Source organism: Gracilinanus agilis, chromosome 2, assembly GCF_016433145.1.
Source record: "Gracilinanus agilis isolate LMUSP501 chromosome 2, AgileGrace, whole genome shotgun sequence".
Taxonomy (NCBI): Eukaryota; Metazoa; Chordata; class Mammalia; order Didelphimorphia; family Didelphidae; genus Gracilinanus; species Gracilinanus agilis.
This window is the reverse complement of record NC_058131.1, coordinates 219,409,361-219,431,325: the sequence shown is the minus strand read 5'-3', so window position 1 is coordinate 219,431,325 and position 21,965 is coordinate 219,409,361. Positions and strand designations below refer to the sequence as shown.

The 21,965-nt window shown below is 37.6% G+C and overlaps 2 protein-coding genes across 3 annotated transcripts in view; one reads left to right on the top strand and one right to left on the bottom strand.

The window, feature by feature from the left end:
- The window catches only part of CRIM1 (cysteine rich transmembrane BMP regulator 1), a 243,076-nt gene extending 228,601 nt beyond the window's left edge, over positions 1–14,475 (top strand). The window contains exons 15-17 of the mRNA XM_044663657.1: positions 6,567–6,689; positions 11,720–11,907; positions 14,036–14,475. Coding sequence (XP_044519592.1) covers positions 6,567–6,689; positions 11,720–11,907; positions 14,036–14,212 — 488 coding nt within the window. The 3' untranslated portion in view covers positions 14,213–14,475. The remainder of the gene's footprint in view (positions 1–6,566; positions 6,690–11,719; positions 11,908–14,035) is intronic.
- Positions 14,476–19,744: 5,269 nt separating this feature from the next.
- Positions 19,745–21,965, bottom strand: part of FEZ2 (fasciculation and elongation protein zeta 2) — a 57,427-nt gene continuing 55,206 nt past the window's right edge. For both annotated transcript variants that reach the window (XM_044663655.1, XM_044663656.1), the window contains one exon: positions 19,745–20,662. In XM_044663655.1, coding sequence (XP_044519590.1) covers positions 20,646–20,662 — 17 coding nt within the window. In that variant the 3' untranslated portion in view covers positions 19,745–20,645. The remainder of the gene's footprint in view (positions 20,663–21,965) is intronic.

The window sequence follows — 21,965 nt, the reverse complement described above, 5'->3', positions numbered from 1 at the left end:
TAAAAAATGTTTTTCACTCATTTTCATTCAAGTATGGTGTAAGGTAGAATCTGATAAGGTAAAAAGAGAACTCCAGAAAATCAGTCTGAGATTTCAGAAGGAAGAGATGCAAGAAGACATCATAAAGCTGGGAGCCCCAAACTGAGCTGTGAAAAGAGCCGCTGGATTCCAGGACACCGTAAAGGAAAAGCTAGTCATCCAGTGTCTGGACTTAGCAGTGCCCACCCTGGGAAGCAGGAAGGAGATTTTGGAAGAACTTATAAATGCCAGGCTGAAAAGTTGATATTTCGTGACATTCTTCCTTAATTGCTTCTGAATATGATGCCCTATTCCATATAATAACTAGGGCTCACAAACAGCCTATGGCTGTGTTCCTAAATGCCCCCACAACATTCCATAAAGAGGTGAACATTTCTATTCATCAAGCTGTTGATCGGTTTTTAGAGAACCAAAAAATTTAACTGAGCTTTTCACTGAATTGAACACCTGTTTAGTTATTATGCAGATAAGACTTTAATTACTTGGTTGAGTGCGTGTAGGTATATGTGTATACATGTATACATATCATAGTTATGTGTATACATGTCATAGTTATGTATATTCTATTTCTCTAAAGCAGAATTTTATTTAATTCTGCTGTTTTAGAAAGCTGAGCTTACCATTGATATTCCTTCAAAATGCTAAAATCTGAGAAACATGAATAGAGCTGACCTAGGATTTGGGAACTCTGAGCTCTAATCCTGCCTCTGTGATCCTGGACAAATCACTTAACTTTTCACCGGTCTGGTTAACTCTCTAATGATGTAAGATTCAGAGTTGAATTAGTGAAGAGTTTCAAAATTAGGATGTGACCATATTGGCAAAATCACAAGTCCAGATTAAATTTATATATGTGCATATATGTTTGGATCTATACACATATGTAGTAAATGACATAGGGATGCACATATATGACATATGAATGTATATATATATATATACACACACATAAATGTGTAGAAAGACATCAAGAGTCCCAATCTCCCATTTAAGGAAGGACTGGGAGTTAAAGTTTTGATGGTTTCATTTTGCTAGTTTAAGGTATTAATATAAAAATTCATTTCTTTTTGTGACTTGTTCCTTCTTTAGAATTTTTATATTCTTTATTAGATAAATTGTGAAGCTGGCATATCCCAATATCATTCAGGTTGTTTGAGCAGACCAGTTAGTGCTAATGCCGGAAATTAAATCGTAACAAATATTCATTGAACATCTGTTTTATGAAGTAACGAGCTTAACACCAATAGAGACTACAGAGAAATACAAAACAAAGTCTATCTCATGGGACCCATCAGTGTAGTTGGAAAGATGAAGTCCAAAAGATTAAGTTAAATAATCATCTAATAGATAATAAATGCAAAAATGGAAGACCTGTCACAAGCTAGTATGAGTCTTTCAAAATGAGTGGCAAATAGTAAGAGCTCCGAGTGTAGAGGAGGAAGATATCCTTATAGGCTGCAGTGGACTAAGAAGGTTCTACAGAGGAGAGGAGAGCTTTTGTACGTTTATATGCAACTGGGTAATATAATAAAAATGGTGTTGGTAAATAATTTGTCGGTAGTGCCAAAAAGGTGTATTGTAACAGAGAATGGGGAGACCAGGTAAAAAGACTGTGGCTCTAATCCCAGTTTGAGAGAATGAGGTATGGACAAGGGAGGGCATTGTTGAGACTAGAGAGGAAGGGGGAAATAGAGGGAATTGAAGAGTATTGATAACTGCATTCATATTTTTTAATTGAATAAGCATCCAGATTTTACTGAATACATATACTGATCACTAAATGTTTTCTAGTGACTTTCTACCAAATCTTTTTTTTTTTTAACTTTTGGACAGTGTTCTTTGCAATTCCTTAATCTAATATTTTCAACTAGATGGTAGAGGGAAGGCTGGATCTAGTCAGGAAGATCTGAGTTCAGACCCACCCTTTAAGACTTACTGGCTGTGTGAACCTGGGTCATTCACTTAACTTCTGTCAGCTTCTTTTGTGATCTGCAAAAAGGAGGTGATAGTAATAGTCCTTAATTCCCAGGATTATTATAAGAATAAAAAAATAATATCTATAAACCTTAAAAAGCTACATAAATGCTAACAATTATTATTACAACCCAAAAAAGCAAAATGGAATTGTGGTGTCTGAACTGGATAAAAAATGAGGCGTATCTTTATTTTCTCTATAAAATTATATTTGTCAAATCAGGTTAAAAAAAAGTGAGCTTCACAAGAACAGGAAGGAGGCATCACCTAATAAATCCATGTGAAAGAGATCTGAGGGTTTGGGCAACTGCAAGCTCAATCTAAATTGTCATGTGTTATATGACACCCATGTAAAATAATATAACCTTGAGCTTTATTAAGAGCTACAACAGGGGGCAGCTGGGTAGCTCAGTGAATTGAGAGTCAGACCTAGAGATGGGAGGTCCTGGGTTCAAATCTGGCCTCAGACACTTCCTAGCTGTGTCACCCTGGGCGAGTCACTTGACCCCCATTGCCTACCCTTGCCACTCTTCTGCCTTTGGCTCCAAGACAGAAGGTAAGGGTTTTTTTAAAAAAAAGAGCTACAATATCCAGATCAAAGAAAATGCTGAGTCTTACCCTAGTCAGAACATATCTAGTGGACTCTGTTCTGGATGCCTCTTTTGGAAGGACATTAATGAGACCTTGGGGTGGGGTGGGGTGGGGCGGGGAAGATGGGGAATCCCATATGAGAATTAGTCAAAAGAACTGAGAAAATTAAATCTAGGAGTAACACAATGGTCTTTTTTAGATATTGGAAGGACTTTTACATAAGAGGCATCAGGCTTGTTGTGTTTGACTGTAGAGGGAGTAACAGTGGGTAGAAGTTGCAGAAAGGCTGGTTTGTACTTAAAGGAAAACCTTTCTAACATTAAGCCACCCCCCCTCCCCAAAATGAGTTTCTCTATGAAGTAGCTAGCTTCCTTAAGTCAAGGCAACAAGTCAGCAAGCTTTTATTAAGTGCCTGTGGGGCCCGGAGATAAGAAGAAAGGTGAAAAAAAAAAGTTTCTGCTCTCAAGATTGTGGCAGTCTAGTGGGGGGAGACAACATGCAAACAAATATAAACAAAGGGGATGGATACAGGATAAAATGGAGATAATAACCATATATTAGAGATGTTGTAGAGGGACTTAGATGGCCCATGAAGTCCTTTCCATTCTCATTTCTGCTCTTCAGATTTAAATGAGATTAAAACTAGAAACTAGAAAACCTGGGTTCTTATTCTGACTCTATCAATAGCTCTCAGTGTGACCTTAAGCAGGTGTCTTACTCTACACCTTCATTTCTCTCTTCATAGTAAGAAAATATATTTTTTCTTTCCCTACCTCACAGAGATATAAGGATAAATAAGAGCATAAAGACAATCCCTTTTCCATTGTTCCTTCCAGCCAGCTAGATATTTGCTCTGGGCTTTCTAGAAGTTTCACTATGAGAGTTTCACAAACTCTACCCAAGGGAACATGGTCAGTTCATCAGGAGAAAAGGGATTTTAGATATAAATACAATTATTGCTTTCTTGGTGCCTCTTCAGTAAAATTTACCACCTTTCCTCGCACAAAAAGCTTGTTTTCATCCTTCTGAATTTTTCTTCTTCCTTGGATGATCCTAACTATGCCCATAAGAATTTCCCCTAATTCTGGTGAAGATATTAGTTAAATCAAGTAATCATTTTTGACGGTGGTAGGTGTTCTGTCTTCTCCTGACTATTAAACTCTAAATGCCATAAATGCACTCATTTTTAGAATGTACTCTGCCTAGCATACCTAATAATTGCTGAACATGTCATGATCCAGACTTTGGAACAGTATGTAGTTTTTGAATATGTATAAATGGTCTAGGTCAGTGATGGTCAACCTTTTGAGCTTGGTGTGCCAAAATTCACCAAAAAACCGAGCATAACTTGGGTGGTATGTCACTTTGAGAAAAAAACCATAATTTTGTATAATTGTATAATAAATGTATAATTGTAATAGATAACTATTTTTGATAAACCAAAATAGGTAAATTAATAGAGGTAAAATTGTCATCTATAGTGCACAGAGTGTCTTCACTACACTACAGCAAATGTTTCATCCTCGGCACGCAGCCCCATACTCCTCGTGTCATCAAAAATGGCTACACATTGACATGTCAGTGTTGACATGCGTGCCATAGGTTTGCCATCACCAGCCTAGGTGAAGATTTGGACACAACCAGAAAAAACAACTGAAAATTCTAGATATACACTCCTAAAAGCAGGCCTTTCTCGCTTGGGCTTTATGAACATTTATAAGATATATTTGGATAATCATTTTAATATAATTTACTTCCTTTGTAACCTTATGCATTTTATCTTACGCATTTAAAAGCCGTGTCCTGAAAAGGGATCCGCAGAACTTACCAGCCTGTCTACAGGGTCCATCGCGTGCTCGCACATACACACACACATTAAGGCCCCTTCTCCTAGAATCTCAAAGATCCTAGCAAAAAACAACCAAATAGCTATTTGACCAATGAATTCACAGTATCTCATGTAGTCTTCAAGGATATATTAGTTACTTTTGATGCTGACAAGTTTGTGGAATCAATCATTCTCACATTAATCTTCTGTAGCAAATGCTGAAGCTCAGAACCAGCTGGTCGCTGGGCTAGCAAGTAGTCATAGGTGCCGCCCTGAAGTAAGAAAGTGCCGTGTGAGCCTCGCCAGGGACCGGCCATCACAGGCACAGTGCCTGGCAACCTCACGTAAAATAGCCTTTTTTTCCCTGAAAGTTAATATTAAATGAGGCAACACCGTTGAAAGCACTTAGCACCATGCTCGGCACATAGTAGGCCCTTAATAAATGCTGATTCCACACCATTCCTTCATATTTGGGTCTTTTTTAGTAAAATCAGTTTTCACTCTTGAAATCTGGGGGGAATTCATTGAGAAGCATCTGTGAGAGTTTATTTTTCATATCCTATACAAATTTCTATTTAAGGGTCACAGATTAGAAAGAATTTTTTGTATTCCTATGTCTGAGAGAGCCTCTGCTTCTTATGTTTTCTTTGTCTTTATGAATCCCAATGAATGGCTCACTTTTAACAAAATTTGGTTAGTAGAAAAACAAACCAAGAATCTCTTCTCGCCTACATGGCCTTCATCACACGGAGAGGAGGAGGATGGATGGCCTCCTACTTGCCTGTTTGCCAATTTAGAGGTCTTGGGATATTCAAGAAAGGAGCTGAATAATAAGCTAAGACTCTATTTATAGATCTGCCTGATGTAGTTTGGGGGATCTTTGGTCATTCAAGGGAGGGAGCCACTGACCTATCACTTTATGAGTTAAAATGCTAATGTAATCATTAGCTATTTTTTCCCCAAAACCAAGATCTCAAAATAACTTAATCCTAACACATCATTTCTCTGAGAGACTAAAAACCATGTGCCCTAAAAGACAAAGCAGTGGGCAAGAAGATTTGAGAAATTCTTTTTGCCCCTTGGGATAGTTTCTTATCTCACATCCTTAGCCTGTTGGTCCAGAACTCTCGGACATGTGCTCTCCACCGTTCATTCAGATTACTTGTTGGGTAGATAATGTAGAATAAGAATAATAGTTGACAAGCTCTATTAGTAACAGCATTGTGATGATTGTTTTTATGGGTGTTCTTTTTACAAATGATGAGTTAGGCCTAGTCATAGGGGAAAGGATAGGTAAAATAACTTTATTGTATTATAGAAATGCTTCAAGATGTTTTTTCCCTAATAGTATTAAGCCAGTTCTTGCTAATTTCTTCAAGAAGGGCTACAAAAATATCTCTCTTATTGGTACCCATAAAAAGTGGTCAGTGTTTTAGATGAATCTCAGAGGATTCAGGTCCAAAAACATCTAGCATTTGGGACAAACAGTACTATTTTCCAACTTTGCTTGTTTCATAAGCCTGTTGGTCAAAGAACTAAGGGGTTGAGGTACAAAAATATAATTTACTAATGATTTTAAGTGAAAAAAAACAATAAACAATCCAAATTAATAAACTACTGTTTGACCTTACATTAGGGCATCCCACCAAGTCTCCAATTCAGTCTACTTTGGAGTAAGAGTTGGGAGAAGAGGACGTAAAGAAGGACTAAAGAAGGAGATTCTTTAACCATTAAAGTCTTGTGTTGTTGTTGTGGTTGTTGTTAAATAGGATTCAGCTTACAAAAATGACCAAATTACGGATTGAGTTTATTGAAAAGTAATCCAAAATGAAAGAAATGTTTACATTTCAAACTGACACTCTACCTTCAGTTTCAAGATTAGAGATGAAAAATGAAGGTGGATGTCAATAGAGAAGGAAATCTCACTTAATTTTATGAACTTCGTGTCCCACACCACCTTACTACTAATGGATATACTTTAACTATTCATGGAAACCAAGGAATTAGAAGAACTTCATTTAGTACACTAGTAAATAAATATTGAGTGAATGAAATACCCAAGTTGGCTTGAAAATAAGAAAATGATCATGCTCTTACTCTGTCATCTCTTATGAAATGTTTCCCTCTTTTTTAGAGATGTATGTACCTGAACCAACCAATATTCCCATTGAAAAGACAAATCATCATGGAGAGATTGAATTGGAGGTACCAGTATGGCCTACCCCTAGTGAAAATGACATCATCCATCTCCCCAGAGGTAAGTTATAGGGTATAATAAAATAAATGAGATAATAGAGGCAAAGACATTTTCGACATGTGCCTGTCCAACTGTTCACATTCTTGCTGTGGGCGTTTAGAACTAGTGAGCCCTTGAAAACCTTCAAAAATATCTTGTTTTCTGTCCCTAATCTTGGTTTTCAAACAATAATATACTGTCACCTTAAAAAAATTTTCCATGGGCAAACTCTTAAATGGAGCCCTCTTATAATTAGAAGCAATTATGATATCCTAGACATACCTTGAGAAATTTACAAATTATTACATAATTAAATATTACTGAAAATAACCATCTCGTTTACTTCATAAGAAATAAAAGTTCATGGTCTTAAAGTACAAAAGCTGATATTTCTGCACCGGAAAGTTCATGATGTACTGGAGTGCTGGGCTTGAATCAGGAAGGTCTAGGTTCAAATACTGCTTTAGACATTAACAGCTGTATCATTTTGGGCCTCAGTTTCTGTAAAATGAAAGGTTTAAATTCTGTGGTCTCTTCCAGCTTGAAATCTATGATCCAATGCCCTATTTTCTAGGATAAAGTATGACCTTCATTTCACATCCAACTGTCTTTTTGTTGTTGTAAAAAGAAATTTCAAACATATTATACTCATTAAGTCTATGAAATCTAGTCATGATAATTAAATATGCAATATTCTACCATTTTATTATGCAGATTTATGGCTACATGTGTATTTCATGTGTCATATTTACAGAATTTTCCAGAACTTTGACTTTTTTCTTTTTAGTAATGTTCAGACAAAGCTATAGTTACATCAGTTTCTTTGAGGGGCTCAAAACAGGGTTTCTAACACTGAAAATGACCTAAGAAGTTAGTGAAACTTTAAATATAAGGTCATTTGGAAAAAAGTACAGTCATTAATGGAGGAGTGTTTAAAGAAACTTAAATTCTATAGCTTATAGAATAATGTTTTTCAATTATTATTTCCTTGGGTGGACTCTAAGAGGCCTTGTTGCTGTACAAAAGACTTCCTTTCCCAATTTTCCTTTAGCATCCCTTGCATGATCACCGTTGCCAATTCAAAGAAGAGAGGGAAATTCTCGAATCATCCATCAGTTTTGAAGGAGACAGCAGGAAACATTGTCTTCCTCTTCTTTTGCCCTTATTGCCCCTTTTCTTCCAATTTGGGACCAAATATCAGGCCAGTAGGATGAACTAGAGAGTAAAGTTAAATTAGGAGAAACTGAAATTACAGCTTTCCAAGCTAGTCCTGATATTTTAATTTAAGCAGTGGCAATGGACCTGGGGAGCTAACATGCAAAAAAGCAAACCGAGTTAAACTAAAGCCTTTTCAGAACATTCCGATTGTGTTTGCTGTACATTTGTTTACCTTTCCATTGTGCTATTGAGGAATCAATTAATGCTTCTCCTTTTAAAAACTTGCAAGATACGTTGTTTGTTTTTTTTTAATTTTAAGTTACAATCAAGTTTTTTAATTATTCTTTTAGTGCGGTTACCTTGTCAGAGGACCTAAGGCCTAATTCCACTTATTCTCCTTTCCGCCCATTTTCTTTGTGACTATGGCCAATTCACTTCCCATTTCTGGGACCTAAGTTCCTCGTCAATTAAAAAAAAAAAGACATTGGACTAGATAACCTCTGAAAACTTTTCTAGGTTGGAAGCTATTTTCTTCAATTCACAGATTAAGTATGTTTTTGTTTTCCTTGCCAAGTTGGAACCATCATTTACCTGCCCAACATTCTTTCCCATCCTTATTTTTTAATACTCCTCCCCCCTAAGAAGGACAAGGGAAGTGAAAAAGAAAAACTGTCTTTGGTGGTGAAAACTTAGTTAAAAAGATAGTGTCTGATAAAAATGGGAGACCAATTACAAACAGAAGTTGATAAGAATACGTTTGTCATGTGTCTTACAAATCTAAACCAAACAGCTTTAAACTAAAAAGAGTTGGTGAGGGAGAAAGTAGTCTATGCATCTAAGATTAGAGAAGACACGATGTAGAAATAGTAGCTATTGACACCTAAAAGTTCAAAGGAGGTACACTTTAGGAAAGGAGCCAGCAGTAAAAGCTGGAGCCTCAAATAAAAAAAATTTAAGCAACAAGAAAAATGAAATTCCTGGCTGGAATGCGGTTGTATGTGTACATTTAGAATTGTATATTTAGAAAGTATCAGGGGCAACTGGGTGGCTCAGTGGATTGAGAGCCAGGTTTAGAGATGAGAAGTCCTGGGTTCAAATCTGACCTCAGATACTTCTTAGCTGTGTGACCCTGAGCAAGTCACTTAACCCCTAGTGCCTAGCCCTTACTGCTGCTATTCTGCCTTGGAACTCATACAAAGTATTGATTCTAAGATGGAAGGGAAGGGGAAAGAAGGGAAAAGAAGGGAAGGAAAGGAAAGGGAAGGGAAGAGAAAGGAAGGGAAGGGAAGGAAGGAAGGAAGGAGAGAAAGAAGGAAGGAAGGAAGGAAGGAAGGAAGGAAGGAAGGAAGGAAGGAAGGAAGGAAGGAAGGAAGGAAGGAAGGAANNAAAGAAAGAAAGAAAGAAAGAAAGAAAGAAAGAAAGAAAGAAAGAAAGAAAGAAAGAAAGAAAGAAAGAAAGAAAGAAAGAAGAGTGATAGAACCAATTTTGGGAGAAACAGAAGCACTACATATCGTCTGAACAGAAAGAGGAGATAAGTGTGGACTTTGGGACGTAGAAGCATAATATAGTATTGACATAGTTTTGTTGTGCCTTACATATGACATGGCCATTCACACATTTTCATAAAGCCCTCCCTCCTTTTTTCTCTTAGAATCCTTGGTTTCCTTCCATATTGAGATCAAGCACCACCTTCTACATAAACCTGCTTTTGGTCCCTATCAGCATTTTTCCTCCCCAAACTGACCTTTCATTTATTACTTAAACAAGCATGTACATGTTAGTTCCTTGAAAATGGGGATGCTGTGATTTCTATCTTTGTAGCCATAGTGCCCACCATATGCTTAATAAATGCTTGTTGATTGATAGTCATGGGGAGCATCAATTATCCAAATACCTGCTGAGCCTTTCGAGGGGCTGCTACTCACTTCCTGTATTAATTCTGCCTTCAAAAAGGGAGTGAATTCCATTCAGAATCTGATTCTGACCAAAATAAGGGAAGTTGGTGGGCTAAAAATGAGGGCAATATTTTAGGGAAATGACCACAGCTTCCTGGAGTTTGTAATAGTGAGAGGAAAACTGGGTCATAGAACATGGCCCCTAGGTTTGGGGACATCAAATTTCAACAGGTCAGAGGAAGAATAAGTAATATTCTGTAGACTAAAATTCCACTTATAAAGACTTTGCCAAGGAAGGATGGAAACTGTCAATAATGAAATTCTGAAGAAACAAAGGGAAATAAAGGGAGAGTTGTCCCAAGAGCACATGCAAAAAACTCTCAAACCAACTTAGTTTTTAAAAAGGGTATGTACAGAAAAAAATATGCAAGAGCTGATATCAGAATAAATATAAATAGTGGCATGATCCTATAAGAATAGTGTCAAGAAAGGCAAAGCTTAGGATGAGTCAAGAGCCTGGCAAGGAAAATCAAAGGCAACAAAAACTGTTTTGGTTTCATTAAATTATATTGGGGAAAAGAAAAAGGATTAAAGAAGGGATAGGACCTCTGCCCAGGATAGATGAAATTATGAAAACTGACAATGGAGAGAAGACAAAGCTGCTCAACTCTTTAATATGATTTTGTTTTCTCCACAAAGGAGACTGTCTTTTGGACCTGAGAGCACAAGACAAAAATATGTAATAAGGAATCAGTACTCGAGATGAGTAAGGAAATAGTACGAGAATACATTTTTGACCTTGATAGATGACTCAGATGAACTACATCTTTGGGGCCTGAAAGAATTGATAGATGTGATTGTTGAACATTATTATCAGAGAGATATGCAAGATCATGGTAAACAGGAGAGATACTACTGGTTTGAAGGAAAGGAAAATGTCCTCTTCCTCCCCCCCTCCCCAGAAAAAGGGAGAGAATCTAGTCTGCAAACAATAGCCAGTGAGCTTGACTTCAGTTCCTCAGAAAATTCTATGTTGCAAGATGAAAGAGATGGCTATAATGAACATCTAGGAAAAGAGACTGGCTTCATCAAGATCATCTTGTGACAAAGTAATTTTATTCCTTTTTTAACAATCTGTGTTCAACCTTTTGCTTTTTAATATTTTTATCCATCTTCACTAAAGGCACAGATAGAATACTACTAAAATCTGCAAATAATATAAAGCTAGGATGAGTAGATAATGTAATGGATGATAATGTCATGATCCAAAAAAGGTCTTGACAAGATAGAAAAACTTCAGTTCAAGAAATATACTTCACTCACAAATTCATGTTGTAAAATAGCAGTTTATCTGACAAAAAAAAATCTGGAGATTTTAGTGGGCTCAATTTAATGAATCAGCAGTGTGATGTGGCAGCCAAAAAAAAAAGCTTAGACTAATTAAGAAAGGAATAGCTTTCAGGAGTAAGATCAGAATCCCACTATAATCTGCCCATCAGAAACCATGTGAAATACTGTGTTCTGCGCACCAGACTTTGGAAGGACATTGCTAAACTAGAGCATTATCAAAGTAAGGAGGTGTTAAGTTTGTGCCATGAGAATCACTTGAAGAAACTTAGGATTTTTAGCCTAAAGAATAGGTTCTAGGGCTACATAGTAGCTGAGTTCAAGTACCTAAAAGACTGTATATAAGGAATTAAGCTTGTTTTGGCACTAGAGGGCATAAGTAAAAAAGGAGGGATGGGAAGAAGTCTCAAAGAAACAAATTTAGGCTTGGTGTCTTGAAAAAAACTTCCAAATAGTTATACAGTAGTGAAATGGACCATTTTAGAAGACTTCAAGTAAGATTCATAGATGATTTGGATTGAATGATTGCTTCATTTTAATATTGAAATTATTACTCCATGAAATTTCTTTAAAATGTAAGTTGGATAGCCCTCCAAAATGGTTTGGGATTTAGTTACATATACTTAAGTTTTATTGCTTTATTTTTTCCAGACTTGGGTCATCTTCAGGTGGAATACAGAGATGGTAATGGGCCACATCTAAGTGAAGACACTTCTCTTGCATCTTTTGCCTGGGTTGGAGGAATAATGGGAGTCCTGGGTTTTATAGTAATATTCCTATTTTTAAATCAGAAGAAACAGTGGATTCCAGTGCTCTGTTGGTATCGAACGCCTACAAAGGTACAGTACTGAAAATTTTATTGAGTTGTAAAATTAGGAAAACATCTAAGTTTTGTACTTAATTATTTGGTAGAACTTAAGTTGTGTGCTTCATAGTTTCTAATGATTATTAGGCTATAAATGTCAAATGGCTGTTACTTTAATACCGTTGGTTCCGTGTTACTGATAAAAATGTTCCCATCTTCCCCAAGTTAATGAAACCTGACACTGGAAACATCTGATATCTTCAGTTTGCATTAGGGCTTTCAAAAGACCAATTGAACAAAACCTTATTCATAAAAGACACTGATTATGGAAAGATAAATGTAAGTCGATTATCCCATGTGGGGTATGAGTGAAACAGAGTAAGAATGAGAAAAACAAAAAGGACAAGGAAAAGTGAATATTAACAGCCGTCATTTATGTAGCTTTGTTGGAACCTCCCAAGGCAGTACAAATAGCATCTCCCCTTTACAAATGAGAAGGCCGACTTGGAGGAGAAGAGTGACTTACCCAAGTCCTACATGTAGGCAGAAGCAGAAGCAGGCCTGCAGTGCTAATTGACTCAAAGAGCAGTGCTCTCCCCGTACTACCTCTAGAAATAGCAGGAACAAGAAGAAAACTCCTCCAAATGAAGGCTGGCGCATAATCTGCCAATGCTGAAAGACATTGGTAAGCTCATCAGCCTTCAGAAGCATGTTGTGGGCCTGTCTGTGAGGAGCGGTCCCTGGGGGAGGCGTCCTAAAGAGCTGGATTCTGCACAGCTAGTCCAGCCTCCCACCCAGAGCAGGAAGTGCTGCCACATCATCCCAGAACAGTGGTCATCCAGAGGCACCTGAATGGACAAGTCCACAGTTAGGTGGATAAAGCATTTATTAAGCACTGTGCCCTGTGCCGAGGCCCAGGACACACGGGCTGCTCAGCGGGACGGCGCCCAGCCTCAAGTGGCTTATGTTCTACCAGGGGAGCGCAGTATCTAACGGGCTGCTAGAAAGCAGGGGGAGGGACACATTTCGGTGGGGTGAGTTCACGCACATTGGCGAGCCAGAAAAGGACTTGACAATAATTGGATCCTTAAGTGCCTTCCTTCTTTTTGTCCCAAATAGGGCAGGTGGCCCCAGTAGTCAGGCGTGAAGCCCTAGATCTGGGCAAGATGAGACTAAAGCTTACAAATCGGGGTGGTTCAGGAGGGGACACCAGCTTGCTGACGGGAAGTAGACATGAAGGACACAACCCGGGCTGGGCACGGACCTGAGAAGCCATCGAGGCTGATCCCATACCTAGAGTAACAGATTTTACTAGCCAGGCGGCCATCTGCTCCATTGTTAGAAGGGCCTCGTTGTTCCAAAGGTTTTCCTTATAACTGTCACACGAGTCCTCCTTTTCTGAGAAAAAGGAAGCTGCCGGCCTGGGGCACGGGTAGGCTGGTGGTGTCCTCAGCACTAACAGGGAAGTGAAGAAGAGTGGGGAGGACTGGGGGGAGGATAAGGAGCTCAGTTTTGTGTATGGCGCCTACAGAAAATCCAGTTCAACACCTACAATAGGCTGTTGGAGATGGGAGTTTGGAAGTCAGCAGAGAATCGGGGCTGGATCAGCAGATTTGTGAACTCATCCTTGCGGAGAGGATCATTTAATCCATGAGAACAGATGAAACCACCCAGTGAAATAGTAGAGAGGGAGAAGAAAAGAGGGTCCAGGCAGAGCCTTGAGGGACCCTCAGAAAGGGCAGGCATGACCTGGAGGAATCCAACAAAGGAAACCGGAGCAAGGAGATAAGTAGGAAGAGAACCAGAAAACCTGGAGAGAAGCCTATCAAGGAGAAAGGGCTGTTGACGATGTCTCAGGAAGGATGAGGCTGGAGAAAAGGCCATTGGATTTGGGAAGAGATTGTTATTCCCTTTGGACAGAGCTTCCTTGGGCTCTTCTTCATGTGAGCTGCTGTCCCCCTCCCTGCCGTCCTTTGAACATGCTTTCCTTTCTCCTTAAAATGGGACACCAGAAACAGAATACCGCATAATCGCACCCCTTTGGCTGCTACAGAGTACTTTTACGTTCCTTTCTTTGGAGTGTGATAATACTAATTTCGCCATTTGTAGCCTGGCTAGGAGGTGAACTAATTCCTCTCTCTTTTTTTTCTCTCTCTTTTTAGCCTTCTTCCCTCAACAATCAGCTGGTGTATGTGGACTGCAAGAAAGGAACGATGGTTCAGGTGGATAGTTCTCAGAGAATGCTAAGAATTGCTGACCCAGATGCAAGATTTAGTGGCTTCTACAGCATGCAAAAACAGAATAACCTTCAAGCAGATAACTTCTATCAGACAGTGTGAAAAACTACACCCTCAGTGAGGTTTAAAAAAAAAGACAGAAAAAGACTAAATCTGCTATAACTTAGAATTTGTGCACTTGCTTAGTGGGTTGTATTGGATTTGTGACTTCATGTACAGCTCTAAGACCTTCCCGGGATGGGCTTTGTCTACAGCGAGGTGCCAGAACAAGCATTCCCACTTTTCCTCATGATAACTGACCAAGTGTTTTCTTAGAACCAAAGTTTTCAAAAGTTGCTAAGATATATTTGCTTGTAATATAGCTGTAGAAATACTGGGGGTGGGTGGGGGGAGCATTGAGTTGGGTAAGTGGGTGGGAGGGTTGTATTGGGAAGACAGATTGGTCAGCTTGGCTTGGGGAGAAACCTGGTCAAAATAAAGCCAGTCAAACGGCCGAGCATTGGGAGGACCTTTTTTTTTTCTCATTGTTCTTAAAGCTGCATTGGTTGCAACAAAGCCTAGCCTAAGTGAAAGCCAAGAAAAGGGTCTCACAATTCAGCGGCTGTGACCACCTCAGAACGACAACACTCGGAGACAAAAGCCAATGACAGCCACCCGGGTGTCCGGTAGCCACAGGTTCTTCTATACAATCAGAACGTGCAGTAGGCAGTGAGAAAGCCAGGGAGAGGGTGAGCGAGATCTCTCAGATGCGGGTTATTAAGGATGTGTACAGTTATTCCTTGTGCTGCTTTTATTGTCTTCTTCCAAGCCAATCAGCCAGTTGCTGGCAGAGTTAGCAAATGAATGAGACTGAAGTCATTTCTTGATACTAGCACTGGAGCTTTTCTTACGACAGTCTGGAAGGAAGGAAAGGGCAAAGAATGCCAGGCATTTCCAGGGGCTTGTCCATTTGTTTGTTGTTGCTTTGTTCTGTTCTGTTGTGTTGGTTGTTCATAGTTTCAAAGTATAAAAAAGGTTAGTTTTTGTTGAAGCTCTAGCTTAAAAGGAAACAGGTTGTTTTGTGTTGGTTTTTGTTTTTTGTTGTGTTTTTTTTTTAAGGAAAAAAAAGACTGTTTTAGGATTTTTCCTTATTATTTACTGGTTCTACAAAATAGAAACTACTTCCATGCTAGGAAGCAGCTTAATTTTAATTGTATATTATTCAAGCACCTTTGTTGAAGCTCAGAAAAAATTTATGCCTCTTTAAACTTTAGCAATTATAGGAATATTTATGTAAATATCTTAAGCTTCAAAAAAAACAAGAGTATTTGTGTGCATGTGTATATATATATACATACATATATATTTATACACATACAATTTATGTTTTCCTGTTGAATGTATTTTTATGAGATTTTAACCAGAGCAAAGTTAGATTGAATAGGCATTCCATACCAATGCTTTTAATCACTTATGAGCTTTTAAAAAAAAACAAAGAAAAGATCTCACTCTAACTACAGTTTAATTTGAAAGTGAGGAGGGTATGTGTGCTTGTGTGTAAATATATATATATATATATATGCACATATATATACATTCACACATGTAAATGTGTGTCTGTGCACACAAGGAGGTATGCACGTGCACACATTTTTAACAGTCAGTCATCAATGCTCTTGCTATGGAGAAGGGTGTTCTTTCACTTTTTTTCCTTCTTTGGTATTGGTTTTCAATGTACTCATTGGCTAGAGACACTGATGGCAATTTACATGCAGCACTAATCAGCTCCTGGATTTTTTTTCTTCAAACAATTGTTTGAAACAACTACTGGAATATTGTCCACAGTAAGCTGGAAGTTTGTTGTAGTTTGCCTCAATTATAACTCTGACTGTATACTATAGTGTTAATTTTTCAAACAGCTCTTAGCACTTTTATATTAATTACCCATTTGTGCATTGACTTTTCTTTTACAAATGCTTGTTGTGAAAGACACAGATACCCAGTTTGCTTAATGTGAAAAGAAAATGTGTTCTGTTTTGTAAAGGAACTTTCAAGTATTGTTGTAAATACTTGAACAGAGATTGCTGAACTTTAAAACAAATAATTAATTTATTATTATAATGACCTAATTTATTAATCTGAAGAGTAACCATTTTTGTTTTAGAATATCAAAAAGGTGTTCTAGCTGTTTGCATCAAAGAAAAAAAAGATTTATTATCAAGGGGCAATATTTTTTCTGTTTCCAAAACAAAATTTGTTAGAAATCTGGTATTATAGAAACAGATTTACATCTGCCTAATTACTACAAATTTTGTTGACAATGAATCCATTCCTGGCATTTAAAAAAAGTCTTTATCCAAAAATTGTAAATGCTTGCTTTTGTTTTACAATCACGGCCATATTCTGAAAATACTAACAGGATATAGGACATGGTGTAAATTTTGTTATTATTTTTAAAGATATGATTTATCCTGAGTGCTGTATCATTACTCTTTTACTTTTTGGTTCCTGTTGTGCTCTTGTAAAAAGAAATACAAATAAGATTTCCTGAAAAATAAAATAGATATGTGGCACTTGGAGTGCATCGCAGTTCTACAGTTTGGTTCCTTTCTTCAAAAAAGCAAAACTGTAAGGTGGTTCTTTGTGATTTGGTTCTTAACAGCAAATAAACATTTTGAATCTAAAAGTCGCACTGTGGTTTTCAATAGACTACATCACCAATTAGTAGAGACAGAATGATTTCCCATTCTATGTAAATGAAGTCAGTGCCTTGAAATGATTGGTGTAAGAGACATACTCCCCACTCCCTAACCCCAACTGATCCCCCCAAAATACCTCTCCCAGAAGCCAGGCTTTTCACAAATAAATTGTGTAACTGGGTCCCCCTACAAACATTCAAGGTAGGGAAAAGTGGACTAAAAATACAACCTTTTAAGTACTTGTTCCTATAAAAATATAACTGCCTTCTTGGGGCCCTGGAATCATCTGGTCATTAAGTGGGATCCATCCAATATCAAATGCCCATGTTTAAATAATCGTGAACTTAGACACTTCAGGCTCATGATGATAAACAAGTAAGGGGACACGATGTTTTGTGCTTAGAAATACTTAATACCTTAATGAACTACAGTCTCCATAACGGTATCATGTGGACCATGCCATAGGAAGGCAGAAAACATTTCAGATCACTTTGTAGAGTCAATATAATAACCACAGACAAACATTTCACCTATAGAAAAACAAGAATGTCTATCAACCTGCAAAATTCAAGTCTTTCTTTACCCTCTAATTTAGGCTTCACTAACTTGGCATGTTAGAAACTTCAGTTCAACCTTAGTCAAGTTTTCTATGAAGCTAAATAAGATGAGGTTGAATTGAGCTCTCTTAGGAGAACAGACTGGGTTTTGCTTTTCATTTGTTTTCTTTTTAAACCCTTACCATCAGTCTTAGAGTCAATACTATGTATTGGTTCCAAGGCAGAAGAGCAGTAAAAGCTAGACAGTGGAGGTTAAGTGACTTGCCTAGGGTCACAGAGCTAAGAAGTGTCTGAAACGAGTTTTGAACACAAGACCTCTGTCTCTAGATCTGGCTCCCAATCTGCTAAGTCACCTAGCTGTCCCCAAGAACATACTGTTTTAAACACTTCTAAAGCACCCATTTAGAAATAGTGATCCAAAGTCAGAATCATCTGAACTTGAGAATTGGAAGAAACTTCAAACATCATCTCATCCTACTTGTTCTCTAGCAAGAATACTTCTTTTTTAATGCTCAACAAGTCATCATGTAGCATTTTCTTAAATACTTCTAATGATGGCAAACACACTTTCTCCCAAGAGAATGTGTCCCACTTATGGATTGCCATTAGGAAAGTATTTCTTATTCTAAGCCCAAATGTGCTTTTTTGCAACTTCCACCCATGGCTCCTACTTCTGCCCTTTAGGACCAAACAGAGGAGGTCAAATCCCTCTTCTGCTTCATCAGCCTCAGTTCTTAAAAAACCCACATCCCTAAGATCTTGAACTCAATTGTTTTCTTAGTCTAGGTAGTATTACTGCACATGCTTTAATAAAAGTATATTTCTTTTAAAGGAGAACAGAGCAGCTTTTTAAGTTAGGCTGGCTGAATTAACTTTATTAAGTTGGTGAAGCCATCATGAATATAGATCAGAAGGGAAGTCCCTTTTCACTCTCTTTCACGGGCTCATCATCCTGCCTCATTCCTACATGTGGGTCTTTTTTTCTCTCTACACTCCCTCAGTGATTTCATGAACTCCAATTAGCTGAACTGCTATCTCTATTTGGATTATGCTCAAGACTTATATATCCAACTGGGGCCTCTCTCCTGAATTTTATTCCCATATGGCCAAATGCCTATTGGATATATTGCCAACTATAGGCACAAAGACCCTCTAATTTAAGGTATCCAAAACAGAACTTTTTTTTAAAAAAAAAGCCTTCCCTCTTCATAACTTCTCTATCACAATGAAAGAACTTCCAGTCACACATGTTGTTTTGAAGCCATCCCTGACTCATGCTTCTCTCTCACACCTTTTCAAAAACTTGACAAGTTTTTTATTTGTAGTTCTACAATGTCTTTGGCATCCATCTCCTTATATTCAACCACATGGCCACCATCATAGCTCAGGCTACCATTCCCTTTAACTCTTGCTGATAATTTCTAATTGGTCTCTGCCTAGTCTCCTCTCTCTGATCCATCCTCCATAAAGCTGCCAAGTTGATATTTCTAAAGGATGGGACCCTGTAAGTGGACTCAAGAAGCTCTGGTGGCTCCCTCTTGACTTTAGGTCAAAAAACAACCCAACCCCTCAGTTCAGCCTTTAGACTTTTACAACCTACCTCAAAAGCCTTACCTGTACAGGCTTACTTTTATATTACTCTCCTTCCCACGCGTAACATTCCAAACTGGCATACCTGTTCTGCCTCATACATGTCTTGTACCATCATAAAAGATTATCTTCTTTGCCTAGATACATTCCTTCCTTACCTCCCTTCACAGAATCCTTAATAAATCTCAGCCCAAGTGCTACTTCCTACAGGAGATTGTTAATGTCTCCCCTCCAAGGAAAATGACTTTATATCTACTGTGCACATATTTTGTTTACTTTTTTGTGTTCATGTTATTTTCCTCCATAGAATAAGAGTTTTTTAAGAGCATGGGCTGTTTTATATCTCTTCTTATATCCCAAGCACCTAACATAGGGCCTGACTCTTGTAGGCACTTACTACATGTTTGTTGAATGAATGACATTCAATATAAAGGGTCTCTGATATCCAAACCACTAAAATAAGATGAGTTATCCAGAAGCAGCTCCATCAGGAATAGCTATGTGCCATAAGAGACATAAACATGAAAACACCCATACCTACACTATGGTGTCATGTATACATAAAAAGTTATGACACCTTAAAAATATTATAGTATCTGCTCTGGCTTTTAAGTATTCCATACAGGCCTAAGAAATGGGCAAGATTTCTACTATGGCACCTCTCTAGAAGAAACTATGGTCTCCTTAACCTTCCCCAGTTGAAGCTCTAAATTCGACAGAGATGAGTAAAGACAAGTTACTGAGATATTGAATCCTCACAGAAAGTCTGAATTTTTCATTTTTATAATAAGGCACTTGAAAATATCTTATAGTTGTTCTTTAAAACATTTATTACATGACATTGGCTTGATTGGACTGGCAAATGTGTCCTCTGGATGAGTGATAATACAGTGATGAATAGAATTAATGCTTTAAGAAAATATGAATGAATATAAATACCATCATACCACATTGAAAGAGACAAGGACAATACTGTAGAATATCATTTCTCCAGCACCACAAAGGATGAGAACTCCTCTTAAAGTGCATTTCCACACAATTCAAATAGAATTACATGGAACAAAACATTTAAAAGTAAGAGATATTGGAAGTGAATGGCTATTAAATATTAAAAATAAACCACTGGTTAAAAAAATATCAAACTACACAATTATCTTCAATAGCATGATGATTGTTCTCATTCACCAAGTAGTAACTAAAAGGAAAGTCTGCTTTTGTTTTGTTAAAAGCATTGCAAGCTCTGTGATATTCAATATCTATACAATACTGGTGGATAATATACTAATTTTCTTATTTTTTAAAAAATGTTGGTGTTGGTTTCTGCTATCACTGGAGAACACAGATTAAATTTCTCAACACTTGAGGCTCCATTTTTCAGTGCAGTTGAGGTCCAGAAACCACTAAAAACTCATAGTCTGAATGTCAGTTAAAAGGAACTGTATAATTAATGTTATTCTCCCTTCCTGAAGGCAAAGGATGGTTGGTAATTGTTAATAGATTAGCAAAAACAAAAATCATGTTCATGATTGAAAATTTCTCTGGGTTCAAAACAAGGTATGAGTGGAACCACTGCCTATTAATACTGACGCTTATCATCATGTGCTAGTGTGCTGCAGTTTCCATCGCTGGGAGGTAAATATAGACAAGCTTTCGGGATAATGCTAACAGTGATTTAGCTTGATGATCCAAGGAAGGTGAACTGCTGCTCCTCTATGTAGGGCACAGAACTGAAAAATAAAGATACAAAATGTAAATAGGTAGATATAAGACTGTGGAAGCCTTGAGTTCTACTCTATACAACTAAAATATCATTACTGTAATCTACAGAGCAGAGTGAAACAATTTCACAGGGCTAGATCCCACAATGAAAAGTTACATCAAAGCACAGTAACTAGATTTTTCCAGAAATGAGTAACCTAAAGGCCATGTCTCATTGATCACTATAAAAAGAAACAACTATAATTTCAACCTTATACTGCAAGGTATGTAAAAAAAGCAAAGGAAGATCCCTTAGGTAGTAAAAGAAGGGTGTGAAATTTCTGCCAACATTTTTAATACCATATAGAAATGACAGCAGCAGCCATTCGTCCTAATCTGCCTGCCTTCTGCCCACTTGGAGAGCAGAGATGGCAAGGGGGACAATTAAGCAGGGATGGGGAAAATGCTGCTTAACTGGTCCATGCTTCTATTCCTCCCTCCAGTTGGCTGCACAACTAATTAAGACATTCTTCATATCCTTATTGGAACCTTCTTTCACTTCTCTGCTTTTTTTTTAATTAGATGAGTATTTAGCCAAAAAGCCACATCTATCAATATCAGTTAACAAGCCAAAAACAAACCAATGAAGAAGAGTTCCCCTGCTCCCTTACCTCTCCCAGCTAGCAAAATGCACCCCAACTGATCCCCATGGAGACAAACAGTGAAGTAAGGGTGCATCTCCATAATGGGTGGAAAAGTATTGCTTATACATCTCAAACCAACCCCCACCACCTCCACTGCACAATTTGTATGTTGTTCTTTTTTTCTCCTCCTTATTTAGTCTGACTACATTATTACTTCAAGTCAAGTAGCTCATAGCTTCTTTTTCCACCCAGACCTTACAAAGAAAGCAAATGCAAAACCAATGTACATGCACAAACATTTTATCAAAGGCAATTGCAGTTATTAAGAGAATATAAGGATAAGAGGTAGAAGCCAGTTGCTTGAGCAGGAGGGATGCAAAATATAAAATGTGGTTTCACTGAATCATGCAGTATAGGTGAAATTTATAGTACTACATTTTCCAGAATTAGGAATTTTAAAAATTACTTCCCCCAAGGCACTATGCTATCCTGATCATAAAAGTCTTCCTTTTCAGTCAAATATTAAAATTTAGAGAATGATTTAAAAGCTCATTTTACCATCATTCCCCATAGCAGTACCCTATTTGACTACTTTAATTAGAAATTAAGACATGTTCTTTATACTCTTCTCATTCCTGTATCACATCCAGAAGACACAAACCTCGGAACAATCCCGTTTTCATACCAA